Below are 17,564 nucleotides of genomic sequence, written 5' to 3'. Positions count from 1 at the left end.
CTGATAGTCAAGTTACCGAAAAAAGGGGACACAACAAACTACAACAACTGGAGGGGTATCACCTTGCTCTCCATTCCAAGCAAAGTGCTGTCGCGAGTCATCGTGAATCGCATAAAGAATTCAATAGAAAGAAGACTTCGAAAGGAACAGGCGGGTTTTCGACAACATCGCAGCTGTGTGGATCTTATCAATACACTTGAGATCATCATAGAACAGAGTGTGGAATGGCGGAGTATCCTCTACCTTGCATTTGTGGACTTTGAGAAAGCCTTTGATTCTGTAAATCAAAGAATTATGTGAAAGACCCTCAAGGAATACAGAATTCCATCAAAGATTATCAACATTATGAAAGAGATGTACGAGGGGTATGAGTGTCAGGTTCTTCATGAAGGGAAACTAACAGAAAAGATAAACGTTGAGTCTGGAGTGAGACAGAGGTGTGTTCTTTCTCCCACTCTGTTCCTGCTGGTCTTAGACAGTGTGATGAAGAAGGTAATAGGAGGACGGAAGAGGGGTGTTCAATGGGGGATGAGAGACAGGCTTGCCTTATGGCGCAGCGGTACCGGGACATAGAAGATAAACTGAGTAGGTTGCAGAAGGAAGCAGAATGTACAGGTCTCATGATCAACACAAACAAGACCAAAGAGATGAGGATTAATTCGGATATCATGACCAGCTTGACAGTAAATGGAAAGGAAACTGAGCGAGCTGAATCCTTCCTCTACCTTGGAAGTATAGTTACAACAGATGGGGGAGCAGAGGAAGATGTTCGAAGCCGTACCCGGAAGGCAAATGGTGCGTTTGTCCAGCTCTATCCCGTGTGGAAGAACAGAAACATCTCCAGGAAGACTAAGCTTTGCCTCTTCAACAGCAATGTAAAGTTGATTCTTCTATACGGCTGTGAAACATGAAAAGTTACAAAACAGATCAATAACCAGCTACAGGTGTTCATAAATACATGTCTGCGTCGAATAACAAATGTGAGGTGGCCAGATATAATCTCAAATGAAGATCTTTGGACCATGACCAATCAGCAGCCGATTGACATCCAGATCAAGGAGAGGAAATGGCGCTGGATTGGCCACACATTAAGAAAGCCGGATGGAGCTGTTGAGAGGGCAGTGCTGGACTGGAACCCTCAAGGCACCAGAAAGCGAGGTCGGCCAAAGAAGACCTGGAAGAGGACGATCGAAAAGGAAATCGCAGAGGTTGACAAGACCTGGAGCGAAGTGAAGAGAATGGCCAGGAACCGTACTGTGTGGAGAAATTTCGCCAAGGCCCTTTGCTCCAGAGGGAGCAACAGGAAATAAGTCAAAAGTAAGTCATCTCCCGGATGCAAGCTCACAGCCGCGCGCCTCTATGCGCACGGCCAACTCGCCCGGTAATAACAAACTCATTCTTTCGTCCTGATTAACCGAGTTGTTAGGGCGCGCTAGCCTCTTGCTTGCAGGACGATCACCGCCCCGAATCCCCAGTTGTATCAAGCGCACACGCTGCTGTCGTGAGCTAGAAACCCGATACACGAAGGCAACGGATGAAACACTCACAAAATAAAGTATCAAATAAATACGCTTGAAAATGAGGTTTCGTAAATTACACAAGCACATAAGAATTTATCCTTTATCCTAGGGGAAGAGAATTGGCCGTACTAGAGGTTATATTAGTTAAAAATCGGAAGAAGTAAAAATAAATCGGAAAACCGGAAGACGAGTTAAAATCCGGAAAGTTTCTGGGTAAATCGGAAGGGTTGGCAGGTATGTTTTTATGAGGATACTTATATCTCAAAAACTGAAGATGTTACCGATGTGAAATTTGGTACATGGAATCTCCTTAAAAATTAACACACACACATTTTTACGTTTTCAGAGAATCCACTTTAGGGGGTTAAAAGAAGTGACAATTATGTGAATTTTTGAAATTAGTATATCTCAAAAACTTAACATGTTACAGACGTAAAAATTGCTATTTGCTCATCTTTATAACGAAACCCGCTTTCTGAAAATCCACACTGGTGGGGGGGTGAAAAGAAGTGAAATGGAGTTGAATTTTTAAAATGAGTGTATCTCAAAACTCAAGATGTAAAAATTCGTATTTGGAATCTCCTTTAAAAATAAACACACATTTTTTCATTTTTAAAGAATCCATTTAAGGGGGTTAAAAGAAGTGAAAATTGGGTGAATTTTTGGAATTAGTATATCTCATTAACTTAACATGTTATAGATGTAAAAATTGCTATTCGAAATCATCTTTATAATGAAAGCCGTATGTTTTTCGAAAATCCACTTAAGGAAAAGGACTGAAGAAGTGGTTGACTCTTTTAATGAGGATATTTATATTTGAAAAACAGAATAAGTTACGGATGTGATATTTGGTACCTCCTTTAAAAGTGAAGTAACACCCTTTTTAATTGTTTTTGGAAAATCCATTTAAGGGGGTGAAAGGGACTGAAAATGGGTTCAATTATTTTCACGAGGATACATATATCTCAGAAACTTAAAATGTTAAAAACGTGAAAATTGGTATTTGGAATCTCCTTTAAAAATAAAGAAACGCGCATTTTTTTGTTTTCAGAAAATCAACTTAAGAGGGATTAAAAGAAGTGAAAATGGGGTGAATTTTTAAAATGAATGTATCTCAAAAACTTCATATGTTACAGACGTAAACATTGGTATTTAGAATCTCTTTTAAAATAAACACATTTGTTTGTTTTTGTAAAATCCACTTAAGGGGATGGAAAGAATTTAAAAATTGGGTACATTTTAAAAATGTGTATATTTACAGTATTATATTTCAAAAACATAACATGTACTGAAAATTGATATTTGGAATCTCCTTTAAAAATAAACATGTATTTTTGTTTTTGGATAATCCACTTAAAAGGGGGCGTAAAGAAGTGAAGGAGTTGAACTCTGATACATATAACCCGAAAACTGAAGATGTTACAGACTCATCCTACTTTAGGGATTTTCATATAATGTCTTAGTGCAGTACCAAGGAATGATTACTGTTATCAAATTACGAAATCCACAGCTAGTCAAGTAATAAATTAAAATTCGCCATTTGCCTCCAAATGGATCCTAAAATCTCTAGAAAATTCACTAGTTGCTTATCTTTGAAATTCGGTCACTAAATTATTTAAAAAATTCAAATCTAGCGATTAGTCACTAGAATCGACGAGACTGATGCGAATTAACACGAACATAGCACGCGAGAACGAGAGATTGACAATCGATGTACGCGTTGCGATATGCAGGTTTCAATAAACATTGCACATTCGCGCGTTTCTCGTATTAATAAACGTCGATATTTCATTTTAATGCGGCCAAAGAGTGAAGGACTTCCGGCTATTGGCATAAAAAGCTGAAATGGTGGGATGTGAATGAAGTTCACAAAAAAAATAAGCTAAAATTGGGAGAAATAATAAAATAATGAGGCGGGAAAAAGTGTTGATAATCGGGAGTCTCCCGCCTAAATCGGGAAAGTTGGCAGGTAGGCAAGTGTAATTTCATTTCCATATTATTTTTCTCCTCCCCTGAACTAGGTTGTTTCGGATTTCAACAGAAAGATTTCCTTTTACATTGAAAAGGTTTTCAAAGTATTCCTTCCATTTGTCCAGTGAGATTCCCCCAGACCTACATTGAAATCACCTGATTTACCCAAAATGCTATTCCTCTCTCCTTTCTTACCCTTTCTATGATAATTATGTCCAGAAAAAAATTCCCCTGATGCTTGACCTGCCATTTCCAAGTTAATTCTAAAATCTTCCCTTGATTCCTTTTTGGCAATTATCTTTTTTGTTCTCTTTCTTTTATCTACATTCAATTCCCTACCTACATCTGTTTTTGTTTGGAGCCATTTTGACATGCCTTTCTAATTAAACTTTTGCAAACTGTCCTGAATTCATCGTTCCACTAAAATATTTGCTTTTCCCCCCATCTTTACACATACAGATAAACCTAGTTATACGCGATAGTTACGTTCCGCGAAATTGCCGCGCATACTGAATTCGCGTAAATCTAGTCACTTCATATGTAAAATATATGATTAGGTTTCTGTTTACTCACGTATTAAGACTAAAATAGCAGAGATTCTTAGTATTTTTTCAAAAAGTAACCATTATCATGTTTCTGAAACGCTTTTTAATGCAAACTTTATGCACTTAAAAATGCAACACTGAAACACACTATGATAAACTAAACTCTGCATACAAGCTTTTGGCTTTAGCTTGAATAGCAGCTCCAGAGAGAGGCATGTGTTGTTGGTTGTGATGCTCAATCCAATCCATTCTTTCCATCGCTTCCGAGCGAGATTTGGTCACTCTAGTCACACTTAAGTTAGTAAAAGATTGAACAGTTTTTCAAATTAATTCCATACTGTCACGAATAGTTCTCACAGTGGATTCACTAAGTCACAAAGCAAGCCGAATATCAACAATACGCTCACCTTTCTCACGGCGATCCAACGCTTGTAATTTTATTTCTAATGAAGACTACTTTGGTACACAATTCTTTCCTTCGACAGGCACACTTTCTTTCCTTTTAACCAGCATTTTAAATACGAAACCTGTCCAGTGCATCTCCACAGCTCTACTGACTGGAACTGATGATTCACGTCTCGACAAACATGACAGAAGATGCGTGTAGAGATGTGCTTGCCCTGTTTAATCTTGGCGTGCGAAGTAGTGTATGTTACCGAGTTCGGCACGCATGTCTGTACCCCCCTTAAGGTATTACAGCTTCTACGTTCTGTTAACAGATGGCAGTACTAGTCTTAAAACCAAAAACGCGTATATGCGAAATCGTGATAACGAATCCGCGTATAACAGGGTTTACCTGTAGCTGTTCCTAGTTTATTTTATACTGGTTGCTGTTTCTACTAAAGTTTCAAAAAGCACTTTGTAGACCAAAATGTGGACATTTCCGCAAGTAGAACAAGACCTCCTGGATGTCATTACGCCGTTTCTCACAAAATGGTATATTTTAAAGGCCATAAAATAGCTGCAACACAGGGAATCGGGTTATGATGGAATTTATGGTAAGCCGAGGCTGGGTAATAAAATCTTTGACAGAGAATGTCATTATGGCAATGAAAACTGAATGATAACAAAAAATGATTTGATTTTCATCAGTTTGCTATAAAGAATCGTCGCTAGTGGCTTCACGTTGCACCGACACAGACAGGTCTTATGGCGACGATGGGATGTGAAAGAGCTAGGAATGGGAAGGAAGCTGCCGTGGCCTTATTTAAGGTACAGCCCCAGCATTTGCCTGGTGTGAAAATGGGAAACCACGGAAAACCATCTTCAGTGCTGCTGGCAGTGGGGTTTGAACCCACTATCTCCCGGATGCAAGTTCACAGCTGTGCAACCCTTTTGCTCTCCCAAATCAGCAATGCGGATCAGGCACCAATCAGTTTTGATAAGTCCCAGAGTTGAATGATCAATGTGAAAGAAAAACAAGATCATTACTGTGCAGATGATGGGAAGCAAAAACTGCTTTCTGTAACGGCCAATTGTAGAAACCAAGCCAAAAGTGGAATTTTCTCAAGGAATCCATGTTCACATCCATGGAAAACGATGGACGGCTGGCTCATACGAGATTGGATTCGAACAGTCTGGGAAAAACCTATCAAAAACTATTTAAAATAGTATATGCTTAAATCCACCTTGTCAATACACTTTTATCATTGAAAACCATTTATTCATCGAACATGTTTTGAAAACATAATACATTCCCTTCGTCAGTGGTTGTTAAAGTCAAACTTATTTACAAATATCAAAGAACGAAAACAATATAACACTTTCTTTTGTTTAGCCCAAAATTTAAAGAAGTATATTATAATTCACCATATCAGTGAATAAACAAACGTTAGTTGTATTGTGTATTAGGAAAATTTCAATATTCAGATGATGTTGAATAAGAATCACTTCTTTTTCTTCTTTTTTTCTTTTCTTCCTTAAATGATTAAATGCTAGTTTATACAATGGGTTCTCATCTGTAATTCTTTCATTCAAACTTGATTCAAAGCGATTTTTTTGAACAAGATAAATTGCTAAAATTTCTAAAATATTAATGAATTTTCCCTTTTACCGGGCGAGTTGGCCGTGCAGTTAGGAGCGCGCGGCTGTGAGCTTGCATCCGGGAGATAGTGGGTTCTAATCCCACTGTCAGCAGCCCTGAAGATGGTTTTACCTCATATAAACTGAAGACAACATAAAGGAGAAACTTTTCTTGTACGAAGATTTATGTTTCATTATCAGTACAGATATGAACATTACTAAATACCTGAGAGGCAAGATGAGCAGAAACAAGACCAACAGCAGCATAATATGGCCAAGTCTGTTGGCACTGTATCCCAGAGAGGATTAGTCCAGAAACCATAACACTGCTAAACCCTGTCAGCCATAACTTTGTTTTGTCTCCAAACTTTATAGCTGTTGACTTTATTCCAAGAAGAATATCCTCAACTTTATCCTGTAACAAAAAAAAAGCATATTTTTAAGAATAAATATGAATACTGCACATCAGATATTCTAAGTAGCTTTTATTCTTAATTTATTTTGAACAAAAGTTAATTTACATTACAATCATTTGTAATCTTGGAATCTTTGTTAGGTGATTAAGGAAAAACATCTCACAAATAATTCAACATTCTCTATGCCCTGAGTTTACACTTTGGTACCATACTCATAAAGTGAGTATGTAAAAGCACTAAACGTAATTTTAATTCCCTAAACATGCCTATCAATCTATTATTACATTTTAAAAAGTAGAACTTTGTGACTGGATAAATGTTAACTACAAACATTTACAGCAACTATAAGTTATGAACATCACTACCATGTCTGCTGAAATTACTGTTGATTACATGGCAACGCCAGCCCTGTGGTGTAGGGGTAGCACGCCTGCCTGTTACCCAGAGGCCCCGGGTTCGATTCCCGGCCAAGTCAGGGATTTTTACCTGGATCCGAGGGCTGGTTCGAAGTCTACTCAGCCTATATGATTAGAATCGAGGAGCTTTTTGCTATTTGCTTTACGTCGCACCGATACAGATAGGTCTTATTGCAATGATGGGGTAGGAAAGGCCTAGGAATTGGAAGGAAGCGGCCGTGGCCTTAATTAAGGTACAGCCCCGGCATTTGCCTGGTGTGAAATTGGGAAACCACGGAAAACCATCTTCAGGGCTGCCGAGAGTGGGGCTCGAACCCACTATCTCCTGATTACTGGACACTGGCCGCACTTAAGCGACTGCAGCTATCGAGCTTGGTAATTGAGGAGCTATCTGACAGTGAGATAGCGGCCCCGGTCTAGAAAACCAAGAATAATGGCCGAGAGGATTCGTCGTGCTGACCACATGACACTTTGTAATCTGCAGGCCTTCGGGTTGAGCAGCGGTCGCTTGGTAGACCAAGGCCCTTCAAGGGCTGTAGTGCCATGGGGTTAGTTGGTTAGTTATTACATGGCAACACAACAGAAATTTAAACAATCCAATAGAACCCATCAATGTGAACTCTTCTGATAAATTCTACCATCAACAGGAGAATTAGTAGCTAACTGGTTTTCATTTCTCCCCATTCTTAAGACCGTATTTCTAACTAAAGTCAGTTTAAACAATTCAACGTTAAACACATTCATCAAAATGACAATGAAGCCAGTAGTTAACCACATACATTCTGTTCTTTTAACACAATGAATACAGTGCCTGAGCGTTGCTTGGGCTCCTTTATTTCCTATTGTAGTGAATAAATCGTTGTATGCTAGAAATACTTTTGTCTCTCTTCTGGAAAACATGAATGATAGCATTACAGTTCCTTATACTGTAGATAGGACCAATGACTATTTAACCATTGCTGGATAGAATAAAAAGACTTGTTTCGAAGAGCTGCAAGCACGTGTCCCATGCACTTTGATTTCTTGCTTGTTTCTAAAATGGTACTGCAATCTCTTTTTCTGTGAAACCCTGATTAAACTGAAACTGGAAAACAATCAAGGAAAGAGATATGAGGGTACTGCTGAAGTTGTGATAGTGTCTATGTTTCTCTGAACGTTTCAAACCTTTTCACAAAAATCAAAATTCTCTCAACTGGAACTGTAGAAAATGGATTACAACAACCTATTTCCTTTTAGAGATAGTCCCTGAATACTAACGTAACATGACGGAAGTGTAATAAACTGACATTAACTTGAAAACAATATTCTTTAACCCATGGGTAAATAATGCAAGTATCGAGCACGATTCATTATTATTACTATTGACTTGTGATGTATGGCTATAAAGTTTTTCATCCACTGATTAGTATCATTATTATTTACAATCGCATTGTTTGTGAGGTTATGTCCTGAAGCATATGCTGTATATATATTTATATGAGTTTAGTTACTGTAAGAACATGTAATTAATAGTATGTTATTTATTATTACCTGTATATATATAATGTATAATTCACAGTAACATTGTGCAACACACTGTAAATTCCAGAATAACGCATCTTTGACACTAGAGGGTTTTAGAATGTTCTTTACATTATAACTATGTTATTCTGTACTCAGGAATTTACTAGAAGATATGTTGTGACATATCCTTCTAGAAGCCTGACCAGTCAACACATATATAAGGAAGTGGTGTTGATGGTGGAGTTAAGTTATTGGTTAAGTGGAGTTGTTTTTGTGAACACATGTTGTGATTAGGCCAACATGCTAATGGAAGCAGTCAGCAGTCAACTGTTTCAAGGTTGCAATCTCCATGTGCTTCGTAATAGGCAATAGTTAAAAATGGTGGTTTGTTGATTTGTGTAGTTAATGTATAACCTGTAAATAATTGCAAATAAAATCCATGTACACGAGTGACAGCATTTTGTGTGCGTCTTTGTGGCTACATCATTGGTGACCGTGGACAGGACGTAAGAACTTGCGAGTGTAGTGCAAAATAGAACGAAATGCAAGTGATACTAGAAAAGATGTCCATTCAACAACTCAAATATGAACTTGCCAAGAGAAATCTTCCGAAGAACGACAAGAAGAAATCGCTGCAGACGTGGTTACAGGAAGATCTCGTCGAAAAAGGAGAAGATCCCAAAAAAAGGTTTTCATTGATGTCGACGAAGATCTGGATTCGTCAGAAGAAGAGGTAAATATAACAAAAATGTGTTCTAACCTAAATACCATGATGCAGGCACTCAAGGACCAGAATGACAAACTTTCAGACAAGATTTCAGACGTGGCCTGACCGAACAGATTGCAGACCAAATTTTGAAAGTAAATGAAATTTCAGACAAAATTTCTCAAGCTAACTCAGTTTTAACTGGACAAATATCACAAGTGTACAGACAGGTTTACCAAGTAGAACAGGGCCTAGAATAAAAAATTTCAACCATAAATGACAAAATTTAATTCCAAATTAGCAACGTCACCAATCGATTAATGCAGCAAATATCAGACATCAGGTCAAAACTGGGACAGGTTGAACAGATCGATAGTAGGGTAAGCCAGCTGGAAGGGGGACATCTCGAACCTCAAGGAGGGGGTGGAAATCCAGGTTTCTGGCATAAAGCAACAGGTTGAGGGGAGAATTTCTACTGTGGAGGTAAATTTTGAAAGCCGTATTTCTGCTGTTGAAGGAAGGTTAGGGAAACTGGTTTTCGACCATCAAGGGAGATGTGCAGAATAACGCTGCAGAAGATAGATTAAATCAAACAGGACGTATTGCCACATCTCTACCCCCCCCCTCAAACCAAACCGGCAATACAGGACACCTAGACCCGAAGGTGATTATAGAGAGCTTTCTGGAATTCCACGGGCGACTGGAAGAGAACCTGACTAGCTTCATCGAGGGATCGGTCAGTCTAGTAGGTAGGACTAATCTACCAGAGGACATCTTTGTGAAACTCATCACACCGTGATTAAAGAGGCAAACCACTACTTGGTGGAATAACTGAAAGGGCTTAAATTTAAACTGCAAGGACGTCAAGAGGAAATTCCTCGCTAGGTTTAATTCTGAAGGGGTGAAGAGCTCCGTGAAAAGTAAGCTATTGACTGAGCCACAACTCACTGGCATGAGAGCTAGCGCATTCGTTCTACAGAAGTACCATTTCTTCAAGCGACTGCACCCAGAAGGAAGCGAGAACGAGATCTTACCAGACATCACAGAGCTATTCCATGATAAGATTCAATCCCTAGTGAAAGTATCACAACCCAGATCCTTTGATGATCTACGTAGAATCATCGCCCACTTGGAGGAGGAGCTACCGAAGAGACCAGCGCAGTTAGGAAGTGCTACCAATATGGAAGAGCGGGACACCTGAAGAACAAGTGCTCAGCCTTGACGTCGGAAAGCTAGGTCCGGCCCATTCTGGATTGAGGGGGGCGATGGGACCGGGAACAGAAATGCACCTCAAGACATGACAGACAAGCAACCCTGGTAGAGTAGGAGAGCGATTGGTCAGATTATGAGTAGAACAGGTCAACCCCGCCCAGCTATCATCTTAACCCATTAGCGCCTGAATTAATTTTTTTCTGAGATTTGTTTATTTATTGTGTTTTTCCGCATGTTTGAGACCAAAATAAACTAATATAACAAGTTTCAGAATTTTGGAATCGCTAGGTCATAAGATATTTGATGTTGCCATATGGCAACGCTAGGCGCTTGCACTACCTATTTTTAAACAATGAGTTCTGAAAGTCGAATTTAGGTTGCAAAGAGTTTTTTTTTTTCGTGCAATAACAATGTTGAAATATCTTAGCATTATTTATTGTAAAAATATGGAATATGGAATATCAGTTTTTATTCACATCACAGCAAAAAGAAAAATAGAATTATTGAACAAAAGAGAAAATACATGTTTGCAGTACATAGACACATACCATATTAGTGATGGGACATTCGATTCATTTTACTGAATCGATTCATTTGATTCCGTTCACGTTACTGAATCGATACAGTGATCCGATTCACGGCTCATTGGTCACTGCTCCTACTGCATCAGTGTAGTATGTGCTGGTAAGACAGCAGCAACAGCATTCAGTGCTCGCAGCTGCCATCTGGTCTTCATACTATGAACTCCTTTCTTAGAAAAAATGCTAGTTACTCTAATACATCGAAGGTTTCCGGCAACGCAGGGTAGGAAAGGTTAGGATTAGGAAGGTAGCAGCCATGGCCTGAATTAAGGTACAGTCCCAGCATTTCCTGGTGTGAAAATGGGGAAACTACGGAAAAACCATCTTAACGGCTGCCGACGGTGGGATTCGAACCCACCATCCCCCGAATGCAAACGCATAGCCACGCGATATTAACCGCACGACAACTCACTCAGTCTTTTTTTAAAAGTATTTTTCTATCAGCTGAGGATTTTTTTAAATCGTCATATTTTGTATAGGCTACTCGAGATGTACAGTAGCCCGCTGGTTTTCTGATTCAACATACTGTTATTGCGTCTGTCCACATATGATTGAAGTCTTGTGCAACGATGTGACATATGAACTGAGAAAATACTGAGCCGTTCTTCCCAATATAAAACAGGTACTTTTGAGTGGTCATGACTCATGAGCATGACTCACAGTCATAGGGCAGGCTAGAGTCGAGTTTAACTGTCAAATGTCAACTAAGTTATAATACTAAGATTCATTAAACTAATAAATAGTATAACCTAATAGCCTACTTACTAGCTACTTCATAATTATGTTGTGACTACCTTTTTAACACTGCAAATAAATCCATCTATTATTTAAACCTCCCTGTACGAAGAGGACAGTGAATGCAAATGGGTATTATTTTCAAATGAGCTGAGCTCGAGAGTCCATTATAGCATACGATTCTTTCAGTCTAGCATGTCTCACTGTATGTCTCGCTGCAGCGGAAGCTCGGCTCTCCGCGTGTCCAGTGATCCGATAAGGAGCCGTGTGTATCATGTGTCTCACTGAGCCGCGCTCGTTCACGATTCTTTCGATGTGCCATGATTCACTGTATGCCTCGCTGCAGCGGAAGCTCGGCTCTCCGCATGTCCAGTGAGCCGAAGGAGCCGTGTGTATCATGTGTCTCACTGAGCCGCGCTCGTTCACGATTCTTTCGATGTGCCATGATACACTGTCTCGCTGCAGCGGAAGCTCGGCTCCCCGTCAACGTCCAGTGAGTGCGCCACTCAGCACTGTCCGCTGGGAGTAAGCTGAATCGTGTGCCGTGAGCTCGCCTTTCCTGTGAATCGATTCACTCGGACACTTCAATGAATCGATACACTGCTTCGAATCATGCATTCAGTAGCCAACACTATACCATATGTACAGTTTGTTGCCTGTCAAAACAAAACACACATTGGAACAATAGAATAAAATCAAAAATAAGGAAATGAACAATCAAAGAACTTCAGATGCAGTTACAAACTATAGAGTAACTACAGTAGTCTATATTTTCGGAGGCATATAAAAGCCCACCCTCAATACTTGCGTGTTAGCCACAGAGATAGAGAATGACAATCTTTCACTGTCTTCATATCGTCCTGCGTATCCCAATAAGAACGCTTGGAGGGCAACCTATTATATCCAGAAATGAAAAGTATGGCGATAAAGCAACAAATTTCATCAGAAGTTATTTGTGGGTCCGTACAATTTAAAAACACTGCATAAGTTTTAGTCTATCGAACTAAATGTTCGATCAGCTGGTTATCTGTAAAAAATTAAAAAATGTCAAAGACAGTCATAAATTTTCACTTTCTATAACTAGGCTCCGGAAATGTCAACAGTCGCCCAATATTTTGTAATCAGCCCCATCGGTCTATCTTGGTTTGTTATTTGATATATTATTTCCTCTATCAGTTATCCACTCTTTCGCAGCATCGGGTACTGAAACAGATCTTGCATCAGTAGACAGAAAAGCCACTTCGTCCTCTGGTAACACACCGACACCATCGTAACTAATCCCGATCCTTTCATTATTCACAAGCTTCATTTCAGCACTGACACTTAACTGACGAGAGAGAGATTATCAATAAGCCCACTATCATCTTCATCACCAGGAGCCCTCAGCTGTAAGTACATTTACATAGGGCGGTTCCACAAAAATATCACTATCAAGATCTTCAGTCAGTAGCATATCCAGTGCTTCTAAAAGGAAAAATCCCTTCCTGCAATGAAGATGTATGACTCAGTATAAAGTATCATGATCTGACAGCTGCAGAAATTTTACTGAGTATAAACGCCTAGCGTTGCCATATGGTAACGCTAAAGAATCAGCAAGCACTACTATGGCATTGTGCGCCCGTACTATTTCAAATGTTTACAACATATATAATGAAGTGTGCACAACACTACTGTAAACATAATCCAATGAAAGAACTTCACTTATAGATTTTATATCCTTTTTACGTGAAGCCGGCAGCCATTTTGCAGGAATCTTAAAATAACCAAGAGTCCACCAGACTTTGTGTCACAACAATAGACTTTAAAATTAAATAAACGTGATTACTCAATTCTAAAAACTCTTCTCTAACTGTCGGATGACATTACAATCTTCCAGATTATTTCTTGTTGCCAACAGTATTAAAAGAAAAAGGTGCAAAAATCGTTGCCATATGGCAACGCAAGGCGCTAATGGGTTAAGGATAGGCTACGAGAATTTTTCAGCCATACTCGACAGCCAAGCAAGCCATTCATTTGTCAATGGGACTGTTACCAGATTACTACCGCCTATGAAGTCTCACCATCTCGGAAGGGTAGCAGGAACAATGGACGGGGTAATCTATTCCATCCAAGGACAGACTAACCTAACCGCTAAATGCATGGACCTGCCTATTGTAATTGACGCTGCAGTGATTCAGAACCTAATACCTGACATCATATTAAGTCATGACTTTCTGCAGGAATACAAGGTGATCCTACACTATGCAGCTCATGAAGTGTTTTTGGGAAAAGACAGATGTCTGAGGGTCGCCCGGCATGATGGAAATCTCCGGACACGCAAGGATGCGGAAGTCGACGTAGACCTGAGAGATATCCAGTTAACGCATCTTCAATCAAGTGAAGAAGAGGAGCTGAGAAGCGCCTTAAAGGACTTTCCGGAAGTCACCACCAATAAAATAGGACGGACTGCCACGGCAACACACACCACTGAATGCAGCACTTCCTCACACAACAAGCAATGTCCATATCAAATCAGTCCGGATAAGCGCAACTTTGTCATTCAGAACATTCAAGAGATGGAAGGACAAGGTCTCATCGAAACCTCTACATCCTTCACCTATCATCCTACTGAAAAAGAAGAATGGGGAGTACTGACTGTGTGTGGACTTCTGCAGGTTGAACGAGAAGACCATTAGTGATGCTTACTCCATCCCTGACCTGAAAGACTCGCTGAAACAAGTAAGTGGGTCTAGGATTTTCAGCACGCTGGATCTCAACTCCGGATACTGGCAAGTGAAGCTTGAGGAAAGTTCTAGACCACTGACCGCCTTCATGACACCGAGAGGATTGTACAAGTTTGCAGTAATGCCCTTTGTATTGAAGAATGCCCCTGCCATCTTCATGCAACTGATGGATAAGGTATTATCAGGATATTTTGGATATTTTTGCAGTGTATCTTGACGACATTTTAATTCACAGCAAGAATTTTCAAGAACACCTTGTACATGTACTCCAAGACTGATTAAAATATAATTTTGTTTTAAGAAAGGCATCATAATCTTTACATGTTGTTGCAAATAGCAAGCAGCAAATTGTTATGTTCATTTTTTAATCAATTTAATGTTGATGTGTGCAATGAAATATTGAAGTCAATACAGTAATTGTATGCTCCAGTACAGTGGAAGAGGTCACAATCCTACTACTTTCCCATTACCTGTAATACATTACTAACCACAGCTAATCTACATTCACAGTCCTAGAAGAACAACAAGCATTATTTACATTAGCAACAACAACATACTGAAGAACAAGTGTATAGTGTTACATGAGTGAAACCTTTTATTAGTTTTAGATCTTTTGAAGATGTAATAGCTGTATTTCAATTGTTTGTTTTAAGTAATAGTTGAACATCTAATTAATTTGTCATAATCAAGTCACTGTGATTTTGGTAAATACTTTTTCACTGACGAAGAGAATTATGTTTTCTGGAAACATCTACAAATAATATGTATTAAACAGTTTTTGTGTACAGTATTGACAAAACCTCCTGTACTTCAGTTTAGTGAGATTGTCCCTGCAAGTAGTAGGCCATTAATAAGGTCGAGTTGTCCGACTCCATGGCTAAATGGCTAGCGTGCTGGCCTTTGGTCACAGGGGTCCCAGGTTCGATTCCTGGCAGGGTCGGGAATTTTAACTATCATTGGTTAATTTCGCTGGCACGGGGGCGGGGTGTATGTGTCGTCTTCATCATTTCACCTTCATCACGACACGCAGGTCGCCTACGGGTGTCAAATCAAAAGACTTGCATCTGGCGAGCCGAACCCGTCCTAGGATTTCCTGGCACTAAAAGCCATATGCCATTTCATTTCAGGTTGAGTTAATAAAATCATATTTGTCGTCACCATCTTTCCATAAGGCGTCATCCTCAGTTTCATCAAGTGAATAGTGTTGTCAGGCCTCGGTCTGTGCTGCCCACGACAGAGCATACCCATTACAACACATAGGCAAAACTAGCCAATTACAAATATCAGGGGAAGGTAAACAAACTGCATGATATTTCTGATCAATTGGTTGCTTACCTAATCTACTGTTAAGGCAAATTTTTAGGTGAAGTAGTACAACCTTATTTCAAGTAATGCATGCACCCCAGTTTTTCTTCGCTAAATTCCAGAAAAAAAAAAAAAGCACGGAATATTTGCATGTACGAGGCATATGAAAAAGATTAAAAGCTGGAAGATGTAATAAATATATTGGCCTCAAGCCAGTTTTTAAAACTTTGCAGTAGCTTTTCTGTAGGACTATTCAAAGCAAGAAGGGTCATTTCTCTTGAGTAAACAGGAAGAGAGCACAGGAAAAAGCTATGTAAGGCAAATGGAAGAGGATATGTTTATTTAGGAGAGCAATGCACTTGGAGAGACGCCTAGGAAATGATAATTTAATTTTTAGCGATTTTGAGTTAAAATGAGTACAAGAAGCTGCACTGTTCATTCCAAATAGTCATGGCGGCACTTATTTCATTTTCAGAGACTTCAGGCTGAATGCTAAAAGGCTGAACAGTCCAAACTGAAGTGAATGGTTTAAACTAAGAAGGTAGGTACGTAGGTAGGCAAGCGGGCAGGCAGGAAAGTGCAATTATGGTAGACCCTTTAATCAAAGGGAAAACTGTGATTTGCAAAGAAATGACAATACAGGCTTTTGAAGATGTTCACATAAGATTCTGGGTGAAAAAGAAAAGATAATATCAAACATTATGTTGCAAATGTTGTAACAGAGTATAATTTATCTACTAAATTACTAGTCCCATTTTCATTTCTTTCCATCAAATATTGAAGCAGTGAACGTTAAACAAATATAGAAGTTTCATCAGGACTACATGAAATAGGATGCCATTTTTATATACAACTTCTTACCCTAGTACTAAGAGCACTGATGCTATTCACCAGTTGACCTCATTGTTCATTGGTAATAACCACAATTGCAATTAATTAGAGATAACGGATGCCTTAGGACTAGGATGAAATCTTAACTAACACTGCAACAACCACAATGTTCCCTAGTTATCCATTCAATGGGATAAACAAATTAAATAACAAATAAATGCACAACAAATAACAGATGAAAACCATGTTTAATTCTGAGTTTCCTAAAGAAGAGCACTTTAATCTAATGTTATTGGTTTTTATGTCCCATGAACTATTTTTTGGCGGTTTTTGGAGAAGCCGAGGAGCTGGAATTTTGTCCTGTAGGAGTTCCTTCACATACCAGTAAATCTACTGACACAAGGCCTATGTATTTGGAGCATCTTCAAATTTCTTGATGTTAAAACTATTATTCTCCTTCTTCTTATTCTTCTTGCTATTTGTTTTACGTTGCACCGACACAGATAGGTCTTATGGCGACGATGGTATAGGAAAGGCCTAGGAATAGGAAGGAAGCACCTGTGGCCTTAATTAAGGTACAGCCCCAGCATTTGCCTGGTGTGAAAACGGGAAACCACGGAAAACCATCTTCAGGGCTGCCGACAGTGGGGTTCGAACCCTCATCTCCCGAATACTGGATATTGGCCGCACTTAAGCGACTGCAGCTATCGAGCTCGGTGTTCTCCTTTCGAATGCTGCTGAAAGTCAAAACCAAAACTTAACAGTCATCAAGGGAGGGAGGGAGGGATGGAGGGACGGGACGGACAGATATGAATTTAAAACGATCAGTTGAACCAACCCACAGTGCCTCACATGCACAGAAGCTGGCACAAAACAATAGTATTACTGACCAAGGGACTGCTTCTATAGCACGATGCTGAATCGATTATGCTTGTAGTCGAAACGGGTCCAAAATCCATGTCATCGGCCCCTCATAATGGCACTTATCGCTAGGAAAGTAGAACCATGCTATTTGTAATTTGGCGGTACTAATCAAAAGTAGCATAGACTTGCAGTATTTCACATATTATGGTACTAT

At 39.4% G+C, this 17,564-nt stretch overlaps 1 protein-coding gene across 4 annotated transcripts in view; it reads right to left on the bottom strand.

The window, feature by feature from the left end:
• The window catches only part of Coq2 (ubiquinone biosynthesis protein COQ2, mitochondrial), a 229,058-nt gene that overhangs the window by 21,707 nt on the left and 189,787 nt on the right, over positions 1 to 17,564 (bottom strand). For 3 of the 4 annotated variants that reach the window (XM_067142742.2, XM_068226600.1, XM_068226601.1), the window contains one exon: positions 6,285 to 6,473. The exons of the other annotated variant lie outside the window; for it this stretch is intronic. In XM_067142742.2, coding sequence (XP_066998843.2) covers positions 6,285 to 6,473 — 189 coding nt within the window. The remainder of the gene's footprint in view (positions 1 to 6,284; positions 6,474 to 17,564) is intronic. 4 annotated transcript variants of the gene reach the window in all.

Source organism: Anabrus simplex, chromosome 3, assembly GCF_040414725.1.
Source record: "Anabrus simplex isolate iqAnaSimp1 chromosome 3, ASM4041472v1, whole genome shotgun sequence".
NCBI classification, from domain to species: Eukaryota; Metazoa; Arthropoda; class Insecta; order Orthoptera; family Tettigoniidae; genus Anabrus; species Anabrus simplex.
Note: the sequence above shows the minus strand (reverse complement) of the source record. Positions and strands in the feature narration are given on the sequence as shown.